We start from the raw sequence: 17418 nt of genomic DNA, 5'->3' as shown, positions 1-17418 counted from the left end.
TTTATATCACATCAAGCTTAGCTATTTACTTACGCTGCTTTAAAAAGCCCCTGCGCCTCAATTACTTAAATCATGACCCGGTGCATTGATTCAGAAAGATGGCAACACAAGCTGGCTTTACTTAATGCTCAGGAACCTGATTGACACGGGCCCTTTCTTTGGGTGCTCTATCTCATACAGCTGGTAAAACTGACTGAATTCAGTTTTGCAAATACCAGTGGAAGCGTGAAGGGTCTAGAGCACAAGTCTTACGAGGAGCGGCTGAGGGAACTGGGGTTGTTTAGCCTGGAGAAAAGGAGGCTGAGGGGAGACCTCATTGCTCTCCACAACTACCTGAAAGGAGGTTGTAGCGAGGTGGGTGTCGGTCTCTTCTCCCAAGTAACTAGCAATAGGACGAGAGGAAACGGCCTTAAGTTGCGCCAAGGGAGGTTTAGATTGGACATGAGGAAAAATTTCTTCACCGAAAGGGTTGTCAAGCATTGGAACAGGCTGCCCAGGGAAGTGGTTGAGTCACCATCCCTGGAGGTATTTAAAAGATGTGTAGCTGTGGTGCTTAGGGACATGATTTAATGGTGGCCTTGGCAGTGCTAGGTTAGCTGTTGGACTCGATGATCTTAAAGGTCTTTTCCAACCTAAGCAATTCTATGATTCTATGACCAGATCCCTGGGTGGCTTAAGTCAGTAAAATTTCACTGCCTCCAACAAGTTCCCCTCCCCACCTGGTGCTAGTGCTTTCCTTCAAGTTGCACAACTTTCCCTTTTCTTACATTCATATTCTTAGATAATTAGGGCCACCAATTGTCCTCGACCCAGATCACAGTTGTGCTACCTTACTCATTTGCAAGGGCAAGGTTCACAGATATTTCTGAACCTTGCAAGAACGGTCTCGAGGTTGGAATAAGGAACATCCAAAGGGCCCTAGATGCTTTGTTCAGTGACCAGCGGTGGATTTCGTTTCTCTCTGTTGAGGATCTGGATTCTCCTATGGAGGGGCAAGCAAGTTTAGCTTCAGCTGCTTGGACTGACACAGTTTCACCTGAGCTTGCATTTACGGAGGAGAAAGTGCCAACAGGCTGTGTGTTCTACCCCAAGCCAGGACTCCAGCCAAGGGGAGGGCAGCCCTCAGCTGGGTTTGGGCTGCTGTGAAGCACCGCTAGCAGTGGCTGCCTGCGGGACAAGGGGATCTGGAACGTGTGGTGCTTGACAAAGCTGCTCTTCCAGCCTCCCTAGGCGTGGCCCAGGTCCTTGGCAGCACTGGCTGCGTAGAGCTGTGAGTGTGATTATAGACATCTGGGCTTTCTAGAGGTCTTCATGCCTAGAATTAGGCATGTGTAAATAGGGAGAATTAGCCTAGAGGTGGACCAGAGAGACTCCACCCCCCCACATAAGTTCAGAACATGAAAATACTGATTTACTTCCCACTCTGTGTGGTGATACTGAAGCAACAACATCCAAATATGCTTCTAGGATGCAGCTGCCAAAGAAACGTTTCACAATGAACACGGAGGGGCATCCCTGTGGCAGCCTCAGCTGAGGTGCTAATGATTTCATAGCCTGTTCTTTTATTATGCAAGCTATAAAACCTGCTGAGACAGTTTGGCATGGGGGTGCCTGCTGCCAGGGCAGGAGCCAGGGCGCAATGGTGGATCAATAATGGGTTTCCACGTGGAACAGATCTGCACTGTGTGTTTTACATACATGGCTTTGAAATGACAAGAAAACAGCCACTTTCTATTTCCATTTGCATTAGAGACTTCTCATGAATATCTGAAATAGACATTTATTGTGACCATAACCCTACCACAAATTAAAATCAGATCCCAAGTCCCTTGAGAGAAAGAAGCTCATTACAATGTATGGAGATGTCAGAAATGATACTAAATGACACTTAACTTTAAACCCCAAATGCTACGCTTATCCATGGCTTAGGGTTAAATCTACAGTGGAAATAAGACCAGGAGCTAAGCAAGGTTTACAGGGGTGGGGGACGTCCCAATAGATGTGTAGCCACAAGCTAAAGAACAAACAGCTGGTTTTATGTGTCTGTCAAATGCAAAGTGTCTTGCGTATATACTGCTGCATTTTCTTCTCTTAAGCCACAGATTACCTTTGTTACATATCCTACATAGACCAGGCCAGATTTGTACGAGGTGTGATGTTGTTGATTCAGACAGTTTGTTGCTATAGAGAAAGAGATAAAGGCAGATTTCCATGTTAGTCTAAAAGGTACACATCTGAATCATTATTCCTAAACACTCATTTTTTCATCAAATTTTATGCATAAGCCATTTTAAGGACTTATTATCTGGTAGGTTAATACCAGGGCTAAATCCGTGCTTCACGGATTTTGGGGGGAAAAAAACCCAAAACATGCTGACCTGCAATCTGCCTTTGCCACTATTCTTTGCATTCATCATATTTGCCTTTTCTATTTAAAAAAAATGAAACAGAACAACAACAGAAAATGTGGAGCGGAGCGAGTAAGCCACGGCTTCCGACCCCTGGAAATTGGCCATACTCACTGCTGTGCAAATTCCTGCTGCTCTCTGAGCTGAGATCATACTGTTGGAGATGGCAAGTGTATAGAGCACAGATCTGTATCTTTCTTCCATTGCTAAATATTAACAGTAAAAAATAAATGCAGGTGATGCAGCAGGCTTTGACCGGGCCTATTTATGTGACTGTTGAGATATTTTAACCAGATCAGTCAAATGTCTGGCTCCCTGTGGGCCAAATCAAATAGACCTGATGTTATTGTAAACTGAGTGGAGCTGCCACTTCGTTGTTTGGCTAAAGTTAACATTTTTTACGTGTTCACCTGCACTGTATTGGCATGTCTCAGGGTATGTGTGTGACAAACACTTTGCTTATTTTATAGGAGACATCTAGAAAAGGGCACATCTTCTCCTTTCCATTCTCCTTCTTCTGCCTCTTCCCCTTCCTAAGCTGACAGTCCTTTTCCTCTGCCCTCCCAACAGCTCCAAGCAAACAGCTTAAAAAAAAAAGAAAGGAAAAAACCACAACAACTAATGTTTCTTGAATGTCAGCATGCTCTGACTTTGTCAGGCCAGCAGGAGAAACAAATTACATTGTCAGAGGTCTTCCACTGACAACTCCAGGGTACCAGTTCCCACAGTTTAAATCTGGAAATGCTTAGTGCAAATGCTGCAGTTGATTCCAATGGCTGTAGTGGCACTTCACTGAAAAGCGGTACTTTGGAGTTTGGTTTCACAGCATCGGGCTGTCAGTGCGAGTTGAAATGACACTCGTGTACCTGGAAGGGCTGTTTTCAGACCTGTGTGTCTACGGTAGACTCGGGACGTGTCTAGATGAGTGGCATTACTTCGACCATGCAAATGCAGCTAGGGAGGTCCTTCTAGCCTGGTTAGCCTGGTCTTTTTAAACCGTTTTATGCAAAGATGGTTCCTCCTTGCTGAATTGTAATGCTGAGAGCTGTGAGGTGCAAAAACTTAAAAGTTATCCAGTACCCTCAGAGTTTCAAAATTCATCGAATTCAGTTTTTGACTCTGCTGATCATACTGCTGCTACATTACGTCCCCTGGCATGGCAGCTTTCTAGCTAAAGCACTGTTTCAGCAGCGGTTCTTAAGGGGAAAGTGGAGGAAAAAAAGAAACAGTGCAAACCAAAACTATTCATGCAGTATGTGTGAACTTACGGTTCATGTTAAAGACATATGAAATAAATAATCAGAAAAAAAAAATTAACAGTGTGTTAGTTCATACTACAGACTCTTGGAAGTTGGCGGGATGACCTGCGCTTTTGCATTAAGCCCTTTACTCTAAATTGGTGCAGTGGATGTTGCCTTAATCTTCGACACAAAGTTCTGGTTTGGGTGAATGTTTCCTCTTTAAGATAACATGTCTCTCAAGCCAAAAAAAACCACAACCAAAAACCAGCTGTGAAGCACTAAACTGGAAACATCAGTACAAATTGTAAGGTAAAGAAGTGAAATAAACCTATTTTCGTAAGTCAGCATTTCAGGGTATAATTTAGGAAGATATCTTCATAGGTGTCATACATTTTTATGGGCCTGATTCTGTTCTAAATGACTGTATTAGCAGCACTCCTGTGAACTTCAATGGCAAGAGCATCATGCCCAAAAGAACATCTGCCACAGTAGGATCAACCTCTCCTTGTCTTTCTCAACTGTACTGTACGTGCTGTACAAGACAAATATGATGAATGCAAAGAATAGTGGAAAGCTGGATTGCAGATCAGCATATTGGCTTCAGTGACGGTATCAAGAAGAGCAGCAAGGGTAGAATTTGGCCAGTGCTTTCAGGAGAAATGCTGTGAATATTATGGTGATCCTCCTGCTTCACTTCATAAGCTAATCACCACAAGGGGTCAGGAGAAATTACCCGGTAGTAGTCCACAGATGTCAAGGTGTAAGGTGGGGATTTTTGTTTTCTTTTGAAGCATAAGACATTGATCACTGTCAAAGCTTATTTTACAACTAGATGTAATGTATGTTATGTACTGTGTGTTTATTGAGTGTGCGTGCATGTGTGCGTATGAGCGAGATTCCCTGTTGGTTTAAATCCATTGTCTTTGGCAAAGCTGTGTGCTGTACACCATTGAGAATTGGCTCTATTGCTGTTGACATGTTCATGCTTTTCTTACTGTTTTCTCAAATTATTATGTTAACTGGGTTACAGCTCATGAGCTGTCTTTATTTTTCAGGTTTATATTTCCTCAGTGATATTTTGCTCATAAACAAGCACATTTTGAAGGTCACCAGGTAGACTAATGTGCAAAGCTCTTTAGGAGAAAAGTTTTGAATACGCTTCTGATTCTCTCATTCCAAAGAATGATTCAAAAGAGAACAGCAAATTCCCGGTAAAAAACCCTGGAGGTATTTGCCTTTTCATATTCTGTCCCATTTCCACTCACTTCTATTTAAAACATTTCCTAACAGTAAGTATCCTTTCTGCTTTAAGCTGGAGAGTCTAAAAAAAATGTGCTTGGTATCTGATGTTGCCAACCACTTAGACTTGCTGCTTTTTATTGTAAGTATTGGCTGGTTTGTATGCATATTTTTAAACCTAAGATTTAAGATTTACATGTTATCTGGAACTTGGTCTATAACTTGAAAGGCTACTGTAGCCACAATAAGAATGAAAATAACCCTGAACTGTTGAAAATTCAACTCGGAGCACCCAAAGTGGTAATGACTGCAATAGTAGTTTTGTCGATATTTATAAATCAATGCAAACCAGAAACTGGATGTTTTAATTTACTACAGTTTCAATGTAACTGATACCCTCAAGTTTAGAGCTTTAAGCTTTGTGAAGTGCAGTGTTATTGCAGGGCATGCATCCAATTTTTAAAACATTATATAGATTGGAGACAGATGAGCTTTTCACAATTATTTTAGGCCTATTTTGATTGAATGCCTGAGATGCATTTTCCAGTGGAAATTAATTGCATTGATGTGAAAACAAATGAACTCCAACCTCAAAATTAGCTGCAGGTTCATGCTCGAACCAGTACTTACAAGGGAGGGAGTGGGCACAGCTAGCGACTGGAAATTACGATGACAATATACACTTCGTTGCAAGAATAAAATAACCTTTTTTCAATGCCGGCTCTTTTTTGCTGTCTCTCTTAGCGTGCATACATGCGTAGGGGGAGGGATTTTCCCATGTATCTGTGGTTGCACATGAGTGGACGGTGGCTTCTACTAGCTATCACTTCTTCCCCTTGCACGCTGCTGGAAACTTTTACTGGCCTATGTTGGCATCTAAGTGTCAGTGAAATCTGCAGCAGCCGCTACCTGTACTGCTTCTGTCATTGCCATGGGGCATTTCTGGAGCACACCGTTCAGTAATATATACTGTTCTGGGGGACTTTATTAGCAAATAGCAGCTAACATGATTTCCACCCTTCAGTGAAATTTGCTGTAGCTATGTAAAAAATGCTGTAGATGAGTTTGGGATTCCTGTTTGCACTACTGATGCTCTCAGTCGGTGGTAACTCCCATTGACATGTAGGCAGAGAAGGCGACGTGAGCTCTTTTAATAACAAGAGCAGTCAGCATTGCTCAGAGCTGATCTCTGTTGAAGTACAGCTGCAGCAGTTCTCCACGACTTTGTTCTTTCTGCCTTGAGGTTCACCTCTTCCCCATGCTTCTCATCATTTGTACTAATACAGCTGTCAGTTGGGATTTTTAGCATGTTTAAAAGATGAAGCGCATGCAAAGGTTCCTCCCAGGAAATGGCATATATTCATTTTGATCTTTATGAAAGTTTGAAAGGAATCAGTGAAGTGGGTTGGGGGTGGGAAGAGGGTCACTGAAGATATATAGCTATTTGGCAGCTCTAAGATATTTTTACACCTGGAGGTGACTTGCTAAACAGATAATTGGGAGCACACCCTAATGTACGTACTCCTCTCCCTCCTCCCCCACTGCCACCCACTGAAACAACCAGCAGCTTTGAGACACTGAGCACGTTTGGGGCTGTGACCGTGGTGGGCCATGCAGAAGTGTTAACTTTTCTTTGGGCTGTTGAGAGAGCTTGGCACTGCAGGAGCATGTGGTGATGGCAGAAGTGCTAGGGAAGCAATGAACGTTAAAAAGCACAGGGTATCTCTATGATATTCTTGTTAAAGGATGGGATTAAGAGCTGGATTTTGGTCTGCCACTGATCTCCTATCTCATCTGAGACTTTTCCAAGCTTCTAATTTTCTGTTTTACTTATTTGGTATTTTGTTTAAGAAACCATGTTTTTATTTTCTTAAATAATGTCTTTTTTTTAAAGATTTCTACAGCATGTGTTACTTTTATAGTATTTTTGGTGTTGAGGGTAGAATTTAGATTTCAGTAAATAAATCGTCTCACGTGTATACCTACTTGTTTTCCTCACTAGTGACTGTGGGCAAACTCTGCTTTCCATAATGCATACAGCACAGTTGTGTCTTGTCAGCTTTAGACAGACTAAATCTGCCAGTGGCAGATGCTGGAGAGTTTTTCTCTCACCGAGACTGTTTCCATCAGTCAGTCTTTTTCTGGCAAAAGTGTGACCAAATTGATGCTACAGGTCCAACCATAGCATTACAGCTATGTGTGCTGTGAGTGGTATTGCCACGTGGTCTTGAGACCCAGCAACGCTTGGAGCCACTGTCTTTGGCTTTGTACGAGCCCTAGACTGATGAAAATGAAGGAGAAGCTGATGGATAAAGTTTTATTAATTTTCACGGATATGGAGCTGAGGAAATGTAAAGGTTCAGATTCATCCCGTTTTTTTGGAAAAATTGCTGGAAGCTCCTTTTGGGGTGCGCTGTGTCTTTCTGTTGACTACACAGAACAACTGCGTTTCTGTGGGGACCTAAGTTAGGTGCCTGAAGTGAATTGGCCATGATCAGAAACCAGCCTGGGATTTAAGGCCTGTCACTTAAGTATCAATCTGGTGTTTTAATTCAGGACCCTTTTTCCAGCTTCCTTGGGCACAACAGCCTTCCTGCTCTAACTTTTACAACATTGGGTGTGGGGGCAGATGACGGGACGTTGAGGAAGAAAAAGTCAAGAGATGTTAGGCCAAGCATAAGGTCTCCATAGCAGTCCTGTCTGCCTGCAGGCGTATGAGAAGATCAGCAAGTACACCTTTCTTAGACACGCAGGCAGGCAAACATCTCCGAAACACAGGGGCATGAAACTGCTGCCGCAGCATCCATCATCCTGTGGAGGACAGTGAAAACATGTGCTGTCATCTTTGACATTTTAATTGAAAAGAAAGCTTACACAGATTTCGACCTTAAGCAGTGTGTTTATACAAGTGTATACAGAGAAATAATCTGTCAGTTCAGAGCAGGCTCATTGCTATAGCAGTTGGTTTAGTAACTGAACAATCCAACATTAGCTCACACACCTTGCCTTGTTCCATGCCTCAATAATTTTTAGTAGAAATACTTTGCCTAGAGGCATGCAGTTATTAAAAAAGAGGCTCAGCTTGCTTAAAGTCTGGAATTATTAGCTCATGGTAACAAGCCTGCACTGGAGAAACTGTTGGTTCTTTGTTTTCATGACTTTGCTGTAATTCACCGTCTTATTTTCAGAGACAAACTTCTGCTTTGTTTGGGAAGTTAAAAAAAAAATGAACAAAAAAAAGGAAAAATAAATCACTTCAAAAAGATTCTTTTTTCATTTTTATTATAAAGCAGGGTTTACAAAGCTCTTTTATCTTAGTATTTCTATTAAATTTCACTGGTCCAAATAATAAGGGTGAATAGAAAGAGAATTTTAATTGAGAAATTTGTTTTACCATATTTCCAGTATAGGCATCTGTTGGTAGTGAGTACTCACCAAGAGCTCTCCAAATACCCTCTCGGCCCTTTAAGAGTAAAAGGGGCTTCTTCTCCAGCCTTTTTGCAACCTACAAATCTTTTCAGACGCAAAGTTACGAAAGTCAACTAAAAGCCATTTGCACTGCTGTAACATGTTTGCGAATGGAGTCACTTGAGCAAATGAAGGCTCCAGCACCTTTAGGTAGCACAAACCTGGCAGAAGAGTTACTTGGTGTTCAGTCATCACTTTTGTCTGGATGCTGGGGTTAGGTTTCTTTCCAGCTGTTTAACCTGTTGACATTTTTCCTCAATGAGCCTTAAATTTTCAAGTTTTCTTGAATTTGCTTGCCAGGCTGGAGCCTTAAGCCTGACCCTTAAAAAGAATGGACACGTTAGAAAGTGTTTGTGTAAGCTTTATTGTGGTTATTATTCCTGGTTTTAAGTCAGCTGCCATTTGGTACGTTTACTGCCACCTTTTTTCTTCAGTGAAAACTGATACACCTTTATTTGTGGCGATGCAAAATCATTTATTTTCCTGAAGAATTAAGCTTTTGGTCCTATCTGAGCTGGGAGACCATGACAACAGTGGAATCAGTTTGACATCGTTGCTTGCTTTCATGGTCAAATCATGTTTATGTTGCAGTTTTTTGGTTTTATCCCACAATTTTTTTAATTACAAGAGTGTGTTTTTATATGAGCTAGTTCTTTATAGTCCCTTGAACCTGCCTTTCGCAGTGTTTCCTTGTTTTGCTTTAACTATGCCATTATCCTCCACGTATCATTTGTGAGTTCCAGCTGTGTGCATAACACTCTGCAGAACATAAACTTCGCTGAGGAGGTTATAGTCTAAGAAACCATTCTAGCTTTTCTTATTTTTCTTGTAATGGGTCAGGCAATAAGACCCAGTGAAATATTTAGAGGGAAGGGAAGATTGAAACCAGCAGTTTCTAAGACCTGTAAGAGCCAAAAGGCAAATGTTAATGGGTTCTGTGAGGCTTCCAAGGACCTGCTGGTCCTTGTACTTATGCTGAATTTGCAGAGGTTCCTTAAACATATGTTCAGGAAATATAGGTGGCATTAGCACAATTGGAGTTTCTAAAGGCAAGATTTACCATTGACTAAATCTTTAAATAGAGTTTGGCCCACTAAATGCATTACAACAGTGGGGCTGCGGATTTGTGGGGCTTTTCTCCTACAAGCTTGGGTGAAAAGTACAAAATTCTTAACAAATTTTGGAGGCATTTTTCCACAGGTTTCTAGTATTTTACTGTACATATATCCATTCCCTGTCCTTTTTTTTCCCGGCTTATTCTTTCCCTTCGGTTAGATGCTCTGTCCCTGTGAATTAAAGCAAGTACGCAAGAATGCATTTCTGATGGAGTTGCTTTGTTCCCGGTGAACAGCTTCTCACGTGACATCAAGGGATACGTGAATTGAGAAGTAACATCTCTTTGCTTGCTTTTGACTTTGTCCATATCATTTCATATGTCTGCTGCATCTTGCTCCTTTTGTGGTGCTTGTTGCTGAATTCTTTCTACCTCTGTGCCTGCCAATGTGTAGCTTGTCATCTTAATTGTGCCAGCTCTCCTCAAACACTTACATGGGCTTTCCCTTCACTTCTGAATCAAGCTTCTTGTCTTTAAGACTTTTCGCAGCTTAGCCTTATCTTATCTCAGTCCTCCAGTTTCTCATTACAGTGTCAAGCATCACTTTCACTTTGCCAGTGTCTTTACCATCAGCTAGTTTCTCTTTCCCAGACTGAAATCTCTTCTTGTCCAACATTGGGAAAATAACTTAAGGTAACACATATATGAAAATATATGCACACTCTGTTTAAAAATCTCTACAGAAAGCATAGCTTTGTCTGGATGCTCCCCAAATCCTCTGAGTTATGAGCCACAATTTTCCCTCTCTAGGGTATTGCCCTTCCTGTGTCTCAATCTTAGTTACTCCCTTCCTCTTGCACACTTCCTCAGTCCTGTCATTTCTGAGCATACCAGTTAAATAAAAAACATAAAGAAACAAAAAAGCAACCGTAGGAGCGCCACTAAACTGTCTCCAATTCTTTAGCCTATTTAGTTGCTTGTGTGTTCTATCTCCGTCTTCTACTTTTCATCTGTTTTGTGTGTCTAGTAAACACACTGTGTAAGAATTGTCTCTTATCTGTGTTTGTACAGTGCCAGGCTCAATGGGGTCCCAGTCCCGACTGGGACCTTTGGGCACCACCACAGTATAAATGTCTGCTACTGATAATAATAATCTACCCACATCATGCAGATGTCTGAATTGTCTGAGAAATACAAACAAGGATCTTTACTAGGTTGGCAGAGCGCCATTAATTTTAGGTGCCAGTTTTCTTTTCCCCTGAATATGGTTTGGCTCTCTGAAAAACCTGGTGACACAAACCTCCCACTTCTTGGAAAGCTTGGCTCTCTGGTGATGCTGTGATTAAAACATCATTAAACATGGGATACAGCAGGTCAGGTGAGGTCCCTGCAACTATGCAAGGTATTCCAAGTGCTTGTGTGATGCTTTGTTGTCGCTTTCCTTTGTGTTTGTTTTTTCTTTCCTCCTCTGAATGACAAATGAATAAATTGAAACTAGACAGAACTGCCCTGCTTTTTGGGGGCAGGGAGCACCTCAAATAATGGGCCACAAATAAGGAAAGCTATTGTTGGATTGACAGGCTTAAATAATGGCACTGTGGATTAAACAACAGCAGACCAGCAGTAAGTGAGGCAACCCCTCCAGTCAGTACACTTTTCTCAGGTTAAAACATCTCCTCCACGTCTTTGCCCTCTGACTGAATTTTTCAAATATTGAAGCTGAGGACAGCACTTGGGTCAGGTACTCTGGCCTCAGTAGCTGCTGTGGAAGTGGTTTGCAGCTGGTCTGTAGAACCACATGCTCCAGTGAACTTACTTTTTAGCAATGAAAAGTTTAATTGGGACGATACCCAATGAAAAGTTTAATTGGGATGATACCTGCTTGTCCATGAGACATTCAGAGGGTTGACCGTGGCCAACTGTGCTCGTTCTCAGCATGGTAGGCTACTTGGGTGCTTCAGCCTGAAAGCTGCCCAAACCACATGCACGTACTGACATACCTTGAAAAGATTCAGGCTGCTGGTATGCAGTGGTTGTTCCTCATTACATTACATTCACCCCCATCTCCCTGTTGCTTCCACTTGCTCTCTCTTGTTTTATCCTGGTCTACAAGTTTTTTGAGGCAGGACCTCACCCACAGTTTTTAAACCAAGGCTTCTAGGCACTGTTTTAATAAATATATATGTATGTACATACGTAGATATACCTACATATATATAAAAATGATGAAAGTCTGGGCAAGTCTGTGTTGCGTAACTGGAGCGTGGTGCAGAAATGCCTGAGCCAGTGCTGACCCAACATGGCGAATTGCCACAGCACAACCAGCCACCTGTGGGCTGCTCCTGTGTGAGTTGGCTGGGTCTGGAGGCCATAGAAAGTCAAGAGACGAGTTCCAGTGCAACTCCATATACTTACGGCTTTACTTTTTCCACACCAGAGCTAACTAAAGTAGAACAAACTGGGTTGTGGTGTAGGTATTCTTGCTGGATGCTACATGCAGGAGAGTAAGGAGCAGGAGAGGGGTCATGGTAAGACCGACTGACCCAGAGTGCTTTACCGTAAGAGAAAACATACTGCAGTGATACTTTAAATAGCATCAGTCCTTCTGCACATAGCCCTGAATGCTCTAGGTCAGCATGAACCTAATCTCATGAGACCTCAGCAGCAAATTGTCATCTGCAGAAACTGTCCTTGAAGACTACATGTTAAGGGAAGCATAGTCTTTTAATAGACGAATGTAGTGTTTAGTCATCAGACCCTCTAGAAAACTGGGTCAGATAGGTGTTGCATCATAGCAGACAGAATATTTGGTATTAATCAAGAAGGCACATAGTGAAGTATATATCACAGATATTTGATTACATTAGTGGAATTACCTTTAATCGTCGGATAGAGTCATATGATGGAACATGATCGAGTCACCATGGCTTAGCGGGGTACCGCCCATCTGCTGAAATGGTGGTAAGGATGACTCACGGTGTTAGCACGACCATGCAGAGGGAGGGGAGCCAACATGGTCAGTTACAGCAGCTTGGCTAACACGTGGTATTTTACTAAGCCACCGTAACGATAGCCATCCAGGCCGCATACACCCAAAGAGATAGTGTACAAATGCTGACTGAGACCCCATCGTGTCCAACAGCAGGCTCCTGCTGGAATACGATGAAAATTCTTAAAGTTGGGAAAAACCCCACAGATGGCCAGATTTTCAGTGAGGTTGAGCACTTGCCAGTTCTCTATCTTATCTGTCCTTTATTTGTGGGCTGTTTGCCCAACAACACTATTTATTTAGCAACACAGGTGCCAAGGAATTAAAATCCCTCAGTCAGCAATATTGACTGACAGGCTGCAGGCAGCACCTCCTCAGCATTTACAAAGAGAGGAGCAGAGTCGACGTGTCCAACATTAAAAATAACAATTATAAACTCTAACTGACTTTCTTTGCTGCAGGATAGAAAGCAACAACAAAAGAGATTGTGTTGTCCTTGGAAGGAGAAGAAATGTCTTAGACGAATTGAGTATCTCAGCCTATACGGTTCTGTGCCATACACGTTCCCTGAGCTCTGTGCGAGTGCACACGAGCGCGTGCTAATCCATGACCTGTATTCAATGTGGAAGCAATAGAAGTATCCGTGAGTACTGGCCAATGTCAGCTTCCCCGAAGGGGAGCGGAATCTGGTGTGCATTATGTAGCACTTTTATTGGTGGCAGCAGTGGTGCAGGCTTTTCGACAAAGAGGGTCAACCTTGAAGCACAAGGTTTCTCTGACTGCTCTGCACCTCTTTGCAAAAACACACTTGGGAACAGACTAGCAAGAGTGTAGCAAGAAAAAATACCTGAAGTACTGAGGATTTTTTTTCCTCTAGCTAAGTGTAAAGCATATGCAGACCCCCAAAGCGAAGCAGCATTAAAGGTGAAACTGGGGACAGCAAGGAAGCTTCTTTGCCATTTTAATAAATACCAGTAATTCCCTTTTGCCCAAGTCCCATATTCCCAAACTCATTAAAGCAATTTTGGAAATTTTTTTGGCTCTGGAACATATAAGCAAAACTCAAACCGTGCAGTCCCTTGAGAATCACTTGCACAAACTGCATAGGTCAGGCCAAAATAAGTTTCTGTCAAACAGCCTAACACCTAAGCTTATTATGAAACTGGTGAATTGTACAAAGGGTCTGTATGTGGGACAGTCTCAGAATGAATAAAGGGGGGGCGGCTGTTGTCATGGTACTTGTTTTACTTCGGTTCCGCTGAAAACTCAAGTGATACTTTTATTGAATGCATTGCTCCTGTTAGCCAGCACAATTCTTGTAGGCTGTGTCTAAGCTGGTGGACCCAGAGGGCTCCAGAGCTCCGGCAGGCGGGTGGGTGCAAACCTCAGTCTCGTCCCGGGACAGGCGTGAGAGTGCACCAGCGCTTTCTCCTTTCCTGCCCACTCCTCCCTGCCTGCTCTCCTGGGAGGAAACCTAGGGTGCATCCCTGGCAGGGGCTGCACTCTGTTCTATTCCTCAGCCCCCCCAGCGTGGGGGTCTCAGCCCTTCCGTCTGGCGGCTGTCGCACGGACTTTAAAGTACAAGGTGGAGAAGACCTGTTTGAGCTTGTTGTCTGCTGCTCTGCAGGACTGCAGTTGCAGTGAGGATGGGGCGGTGGGAAGTGGAGTCTGCTTGTGGGGGTCACCACAGCCTCTGAAAACCAAACCAAGGTCGTTCCCCTCCTGACATTCAGCCTGGTATCTCCTCCCTTTTTTCTTTTCAAAGGATCATTGAATCTGCTTCTCGTGCTGTTTTGACCCTGTCCTAATGATTTGGCAGTCCTCTTGTGTGAATGAGTGCTGGTACATGGAGCGGCTGTGTTTTAAGTAGAGAGTAGGATGGGTCAGGGGTTGTGTGCTTTGAGTATATTTTCTGAGCTCATTTTTCCTGCACTACGTCCATTCCACTTACACCACCGCCACAGCTCCCCAGGCTTAGCCTTGTGCTGAGCTGACTGTAGAGTCCCCTGTCCCAGAAGCTGATTCATGCTCCCTCGCAGCGCTTCTTCCATGCTCTCACAGGGGTTACACCACGTTATTTGGGAGACATTGTTTTGAGTTTCTTTGGGGGGGTATGAAGATGTAAAGTACATCATATTCCTCCATCAGCAGATAACCAGGGAGGCATAGGAAGAGCTTCTTGTCTGTATCCGAGATAAATTTGTTGTTTTGTTCCCCCCCCCCCTTCTGAATAAGTACTGTATGTGTCTGGGAGGATTTTTAAAACATCCTTCAAAACACAGGCTTTTTCTCTCCACAGGGAACCAAGACAAAAGGATGGGTTCAGTCATGTGCAGCTGCTAAAGAGAGGGCAGCTGAGGGCAGAGGGGTGGGAGGAGCAGGGGTGTCTGGGTATGAGGGAGTGGGCAGGGCAAGGACTTTGAGGTGGCATTTGTTGGGACAGAAATGTTTCTGGGGGGAACGGGCCTGAGGAGAGGAGGGTTGAAGGGCTGAAAGTCCAAGGATGGGAAGTACTGGGGAGTTTTAAGGAAGAGGGGATTAGGTCATTTGAGCTCTGGGCAGAAGAGGATGAGACTTGTAGGTCAGAAGAAGCTCGTGTTGCCATGAGACAGGCACCTCGCTTTGGGAGCCTGGATGTGGTGTCCTCCATACGGGATGTCTGTGAATCCCATTGCTCACAGCCTTTGGCCTCTTTGCTTGTTGTTAGATAAATGGAAGTGGCAGCTAAACTTAGAGGAGGGGTGTATGTATTCACGATTGCCAGTATCACTTACAATTGGAGGGGCAAGAAGTAAAGGCCCATCATTTGGTGTGACACGGTTCAGACCAAGTGGGAGAAGTGACTGTCTTCCCCTCGCAGCTCTGAGGTTATGACTCTGCTTCCCTGACCAGTCCAGCCTGATTTTGAGGCTTTCGTGGCTAGCTGTGGATTCATCACTGAAGCAAAGGATGCTTCTGCCAAGGCTGAAAATCAACCCTGATGTTCAGAGGCTCCAAACGTCTTTAGACTCTTTCCATGCTCCCCACCCCCACCCCTGCAGAGGCTCTTCAAGCTCCTGGACTATGCCCCCTTCTCTCCAGTCCTTCTCATACCTTTAGGGGTATCTCTCCTGCCTAATCAACAGTGTAAACTGTGTACTATACTGCAGAGCATCCTGCTCTGTGAGAACTGAACATACTAACTTGTACTAGCAGTGTTTGTTGAGGCACTGTATGTGAAAGCTTGCTTATTTTCATTCTTTTTGAAAAGGTAACAAGTTATGTTTACCCCAAACTTCAAGCAACTCATACCTTCTTCAAAACTAAAAAAAAAAAAAAAAAAGCTGATTAATTTAACTAACTCCCAAAACCACATTCTTAAAGGCTGCTTTCAAAGAGTAGTCCCAGCTTTGTTTAATCCATTAATTTTATGATTCTTCTTCTTTGTGAGTGGGCCTGCTTTCTCACATGCACTCTTTTCCTTGTGCTGTACTTAGAAAAATCCTTCTAAATCTTTTGAACTCCTTTTGCCAAAATAACTCACTCTGCTTTTTTATAGTCCGTACTTTTTGCCTTTACAAACTACTTAATCTGAATGTAATTTTGCTAATTTTCTTTCTTTTTTTCCATTTTCTGTGCCCTGGTGACATGCTAACTGGTAAAATCAGGAACCTTGCTTCGGAACAAAGGCTTGGTAGAGTTTCACAGGAGAGAATATCAAGAGCAAGATGAAATACTAGAGTAGTTTATTTACAGGTGATAAAGTTTCAAAATTAATTTGAGTGTTTAATTTTCTGTCATAGTCTGCAAAACTATCATCCAGATATTTTTGTTCGCCAGGGCTGAATTTACAGCAATGCACTGATGTGTCATGCCAGGAAATTTTCCTGCTTTGTCTGTAGAAGTCTTTTGCTGGCCACTGTAAGGTGCAGAGTTGCATAGTCTGAGACCGGCTGTTACATTTACATTCATGTTCTATGAGATGAACTTTACTGGTGGTTTAACCGATAAACAGTAGAGGGAAAGTGAGTCACGTGTTTCTTGAAAACTTTCTGTTCTGCTGATTTATGCAGGAGAGGACAAATGCTGAATTGGCTTATCTGTATCTGCTTGTCTAGAGTCGCCTGTGCCTAGCAATGGCTGGCACATTAAGGCTTGTTTTGGTCTCCATAGCCCATGACAGCTTTCTTTCCTTTTCTCCTAGGCCTGTCCCAGGTTCTCTGTCTTCACTACTGCACCTACACAACCGACAAAGACAGCCTATGCCTGCCTCTATGCCTGGCACCCTGCCCAACCCTACCATGCCTGGATCTTCTGCTGTACTCATGCCTGTAAGTTTTTTGGTTTGGGTTTTTTGGGGGGGAGGAAGGTTGGTTTTTTGCTCGATTCAACCTATGCAGAGGTGAAAGTCTGCTGGGTTTTCTAAAAAATCAAAGTGTAGTGAGTTAAGGAAGCTGGACCTTTTTCACTGCTGCATCTTACACAAGAGTATTTCTGGTGCAGTTAATGGCATGTTAATTAGTGTGAGAGTGATTAGAAACGGTTTACATGAGACTACAATTTCTGGTTCTCACACTTGGTCATGTAGGTGAGATCAGTATGTCTGTGCTGGAACAAAAAGATTTTTCTGAAGTCAGATAAAACTGGAAAAGCCATGCACATAAGTTATGCCAGTGAACTCTAAGTAATCTTCTTGTTTGTGGGAGATAATCAGCTAACAAGAAAGAAATGTGACTTACTTTTCCGGCCTGGTAACTTGCACTTAATTAGAATTTGGTCATGATCGCTGCTCATCTTCCACTCATTTCTGCAGAGATGGGAATATTTCCCATCTTCTGGGAGACAAAGGGGTGCTTTGCAATTGTAGCTTCAAATTCTTAAATAATTTTAACAACCCTTTCAATATAAGACATTTGGGCAGATTAGGGGTGGACACGAGTAAGGATGGCATGGGGAAGAGGGGATTGGGAAAGGAGAAGTTTCTGTTTCATTCCACGATGTTCAGTTTGGAAGACAACCTGAGAGCGATAGACCATGGGA

At 43.1% G+C, this 17418-nt stretch overlaps 1 protein-coding gene across 2 annotated transcripts in view; it reads left to right on the top strand.

The window, feature by feature from the left end:
- The window catches only part of CREB5 (cAMP responsive element binding protein 5), a 258710-nt gene that overhangs the window by 171360 nt on the left and 69932 nt on the right, over positions 1–17418 (top strand). For both annotated transcript variants that reach the window (XM_076331268.1, XM_076331269.1), the window contains one exon: positions 16583–16709. In XM_076331268.1, the coding sequence (XP_076187383.1) occupies positions 16583–16709 (127 nt within the window). The remainder of the gene's footprint in view (positions 1–16582; positions 16710–17418) is intronic.

This window comes from Aptenodytes patagonicus, chromosome 2, assembly GCF_965638725.1.
Source record: "Aptenodytes patagonicus chromosome 2, bAptPat1.pri.cur, whole genome shotgun sequence".
Classification (NCBI taxonomy): domain Eukaryota; kingdom Metazoa; phylum Chordata; class Aves; order Sphenisciformes; family Spheniscidae; genus Aptenodytes; species Aptenodytes patagonicus.
Note: the sequence above shows the minus strand (reverse complement) of the source record. Positions and strands in the feature narration are given on the sequence as shown.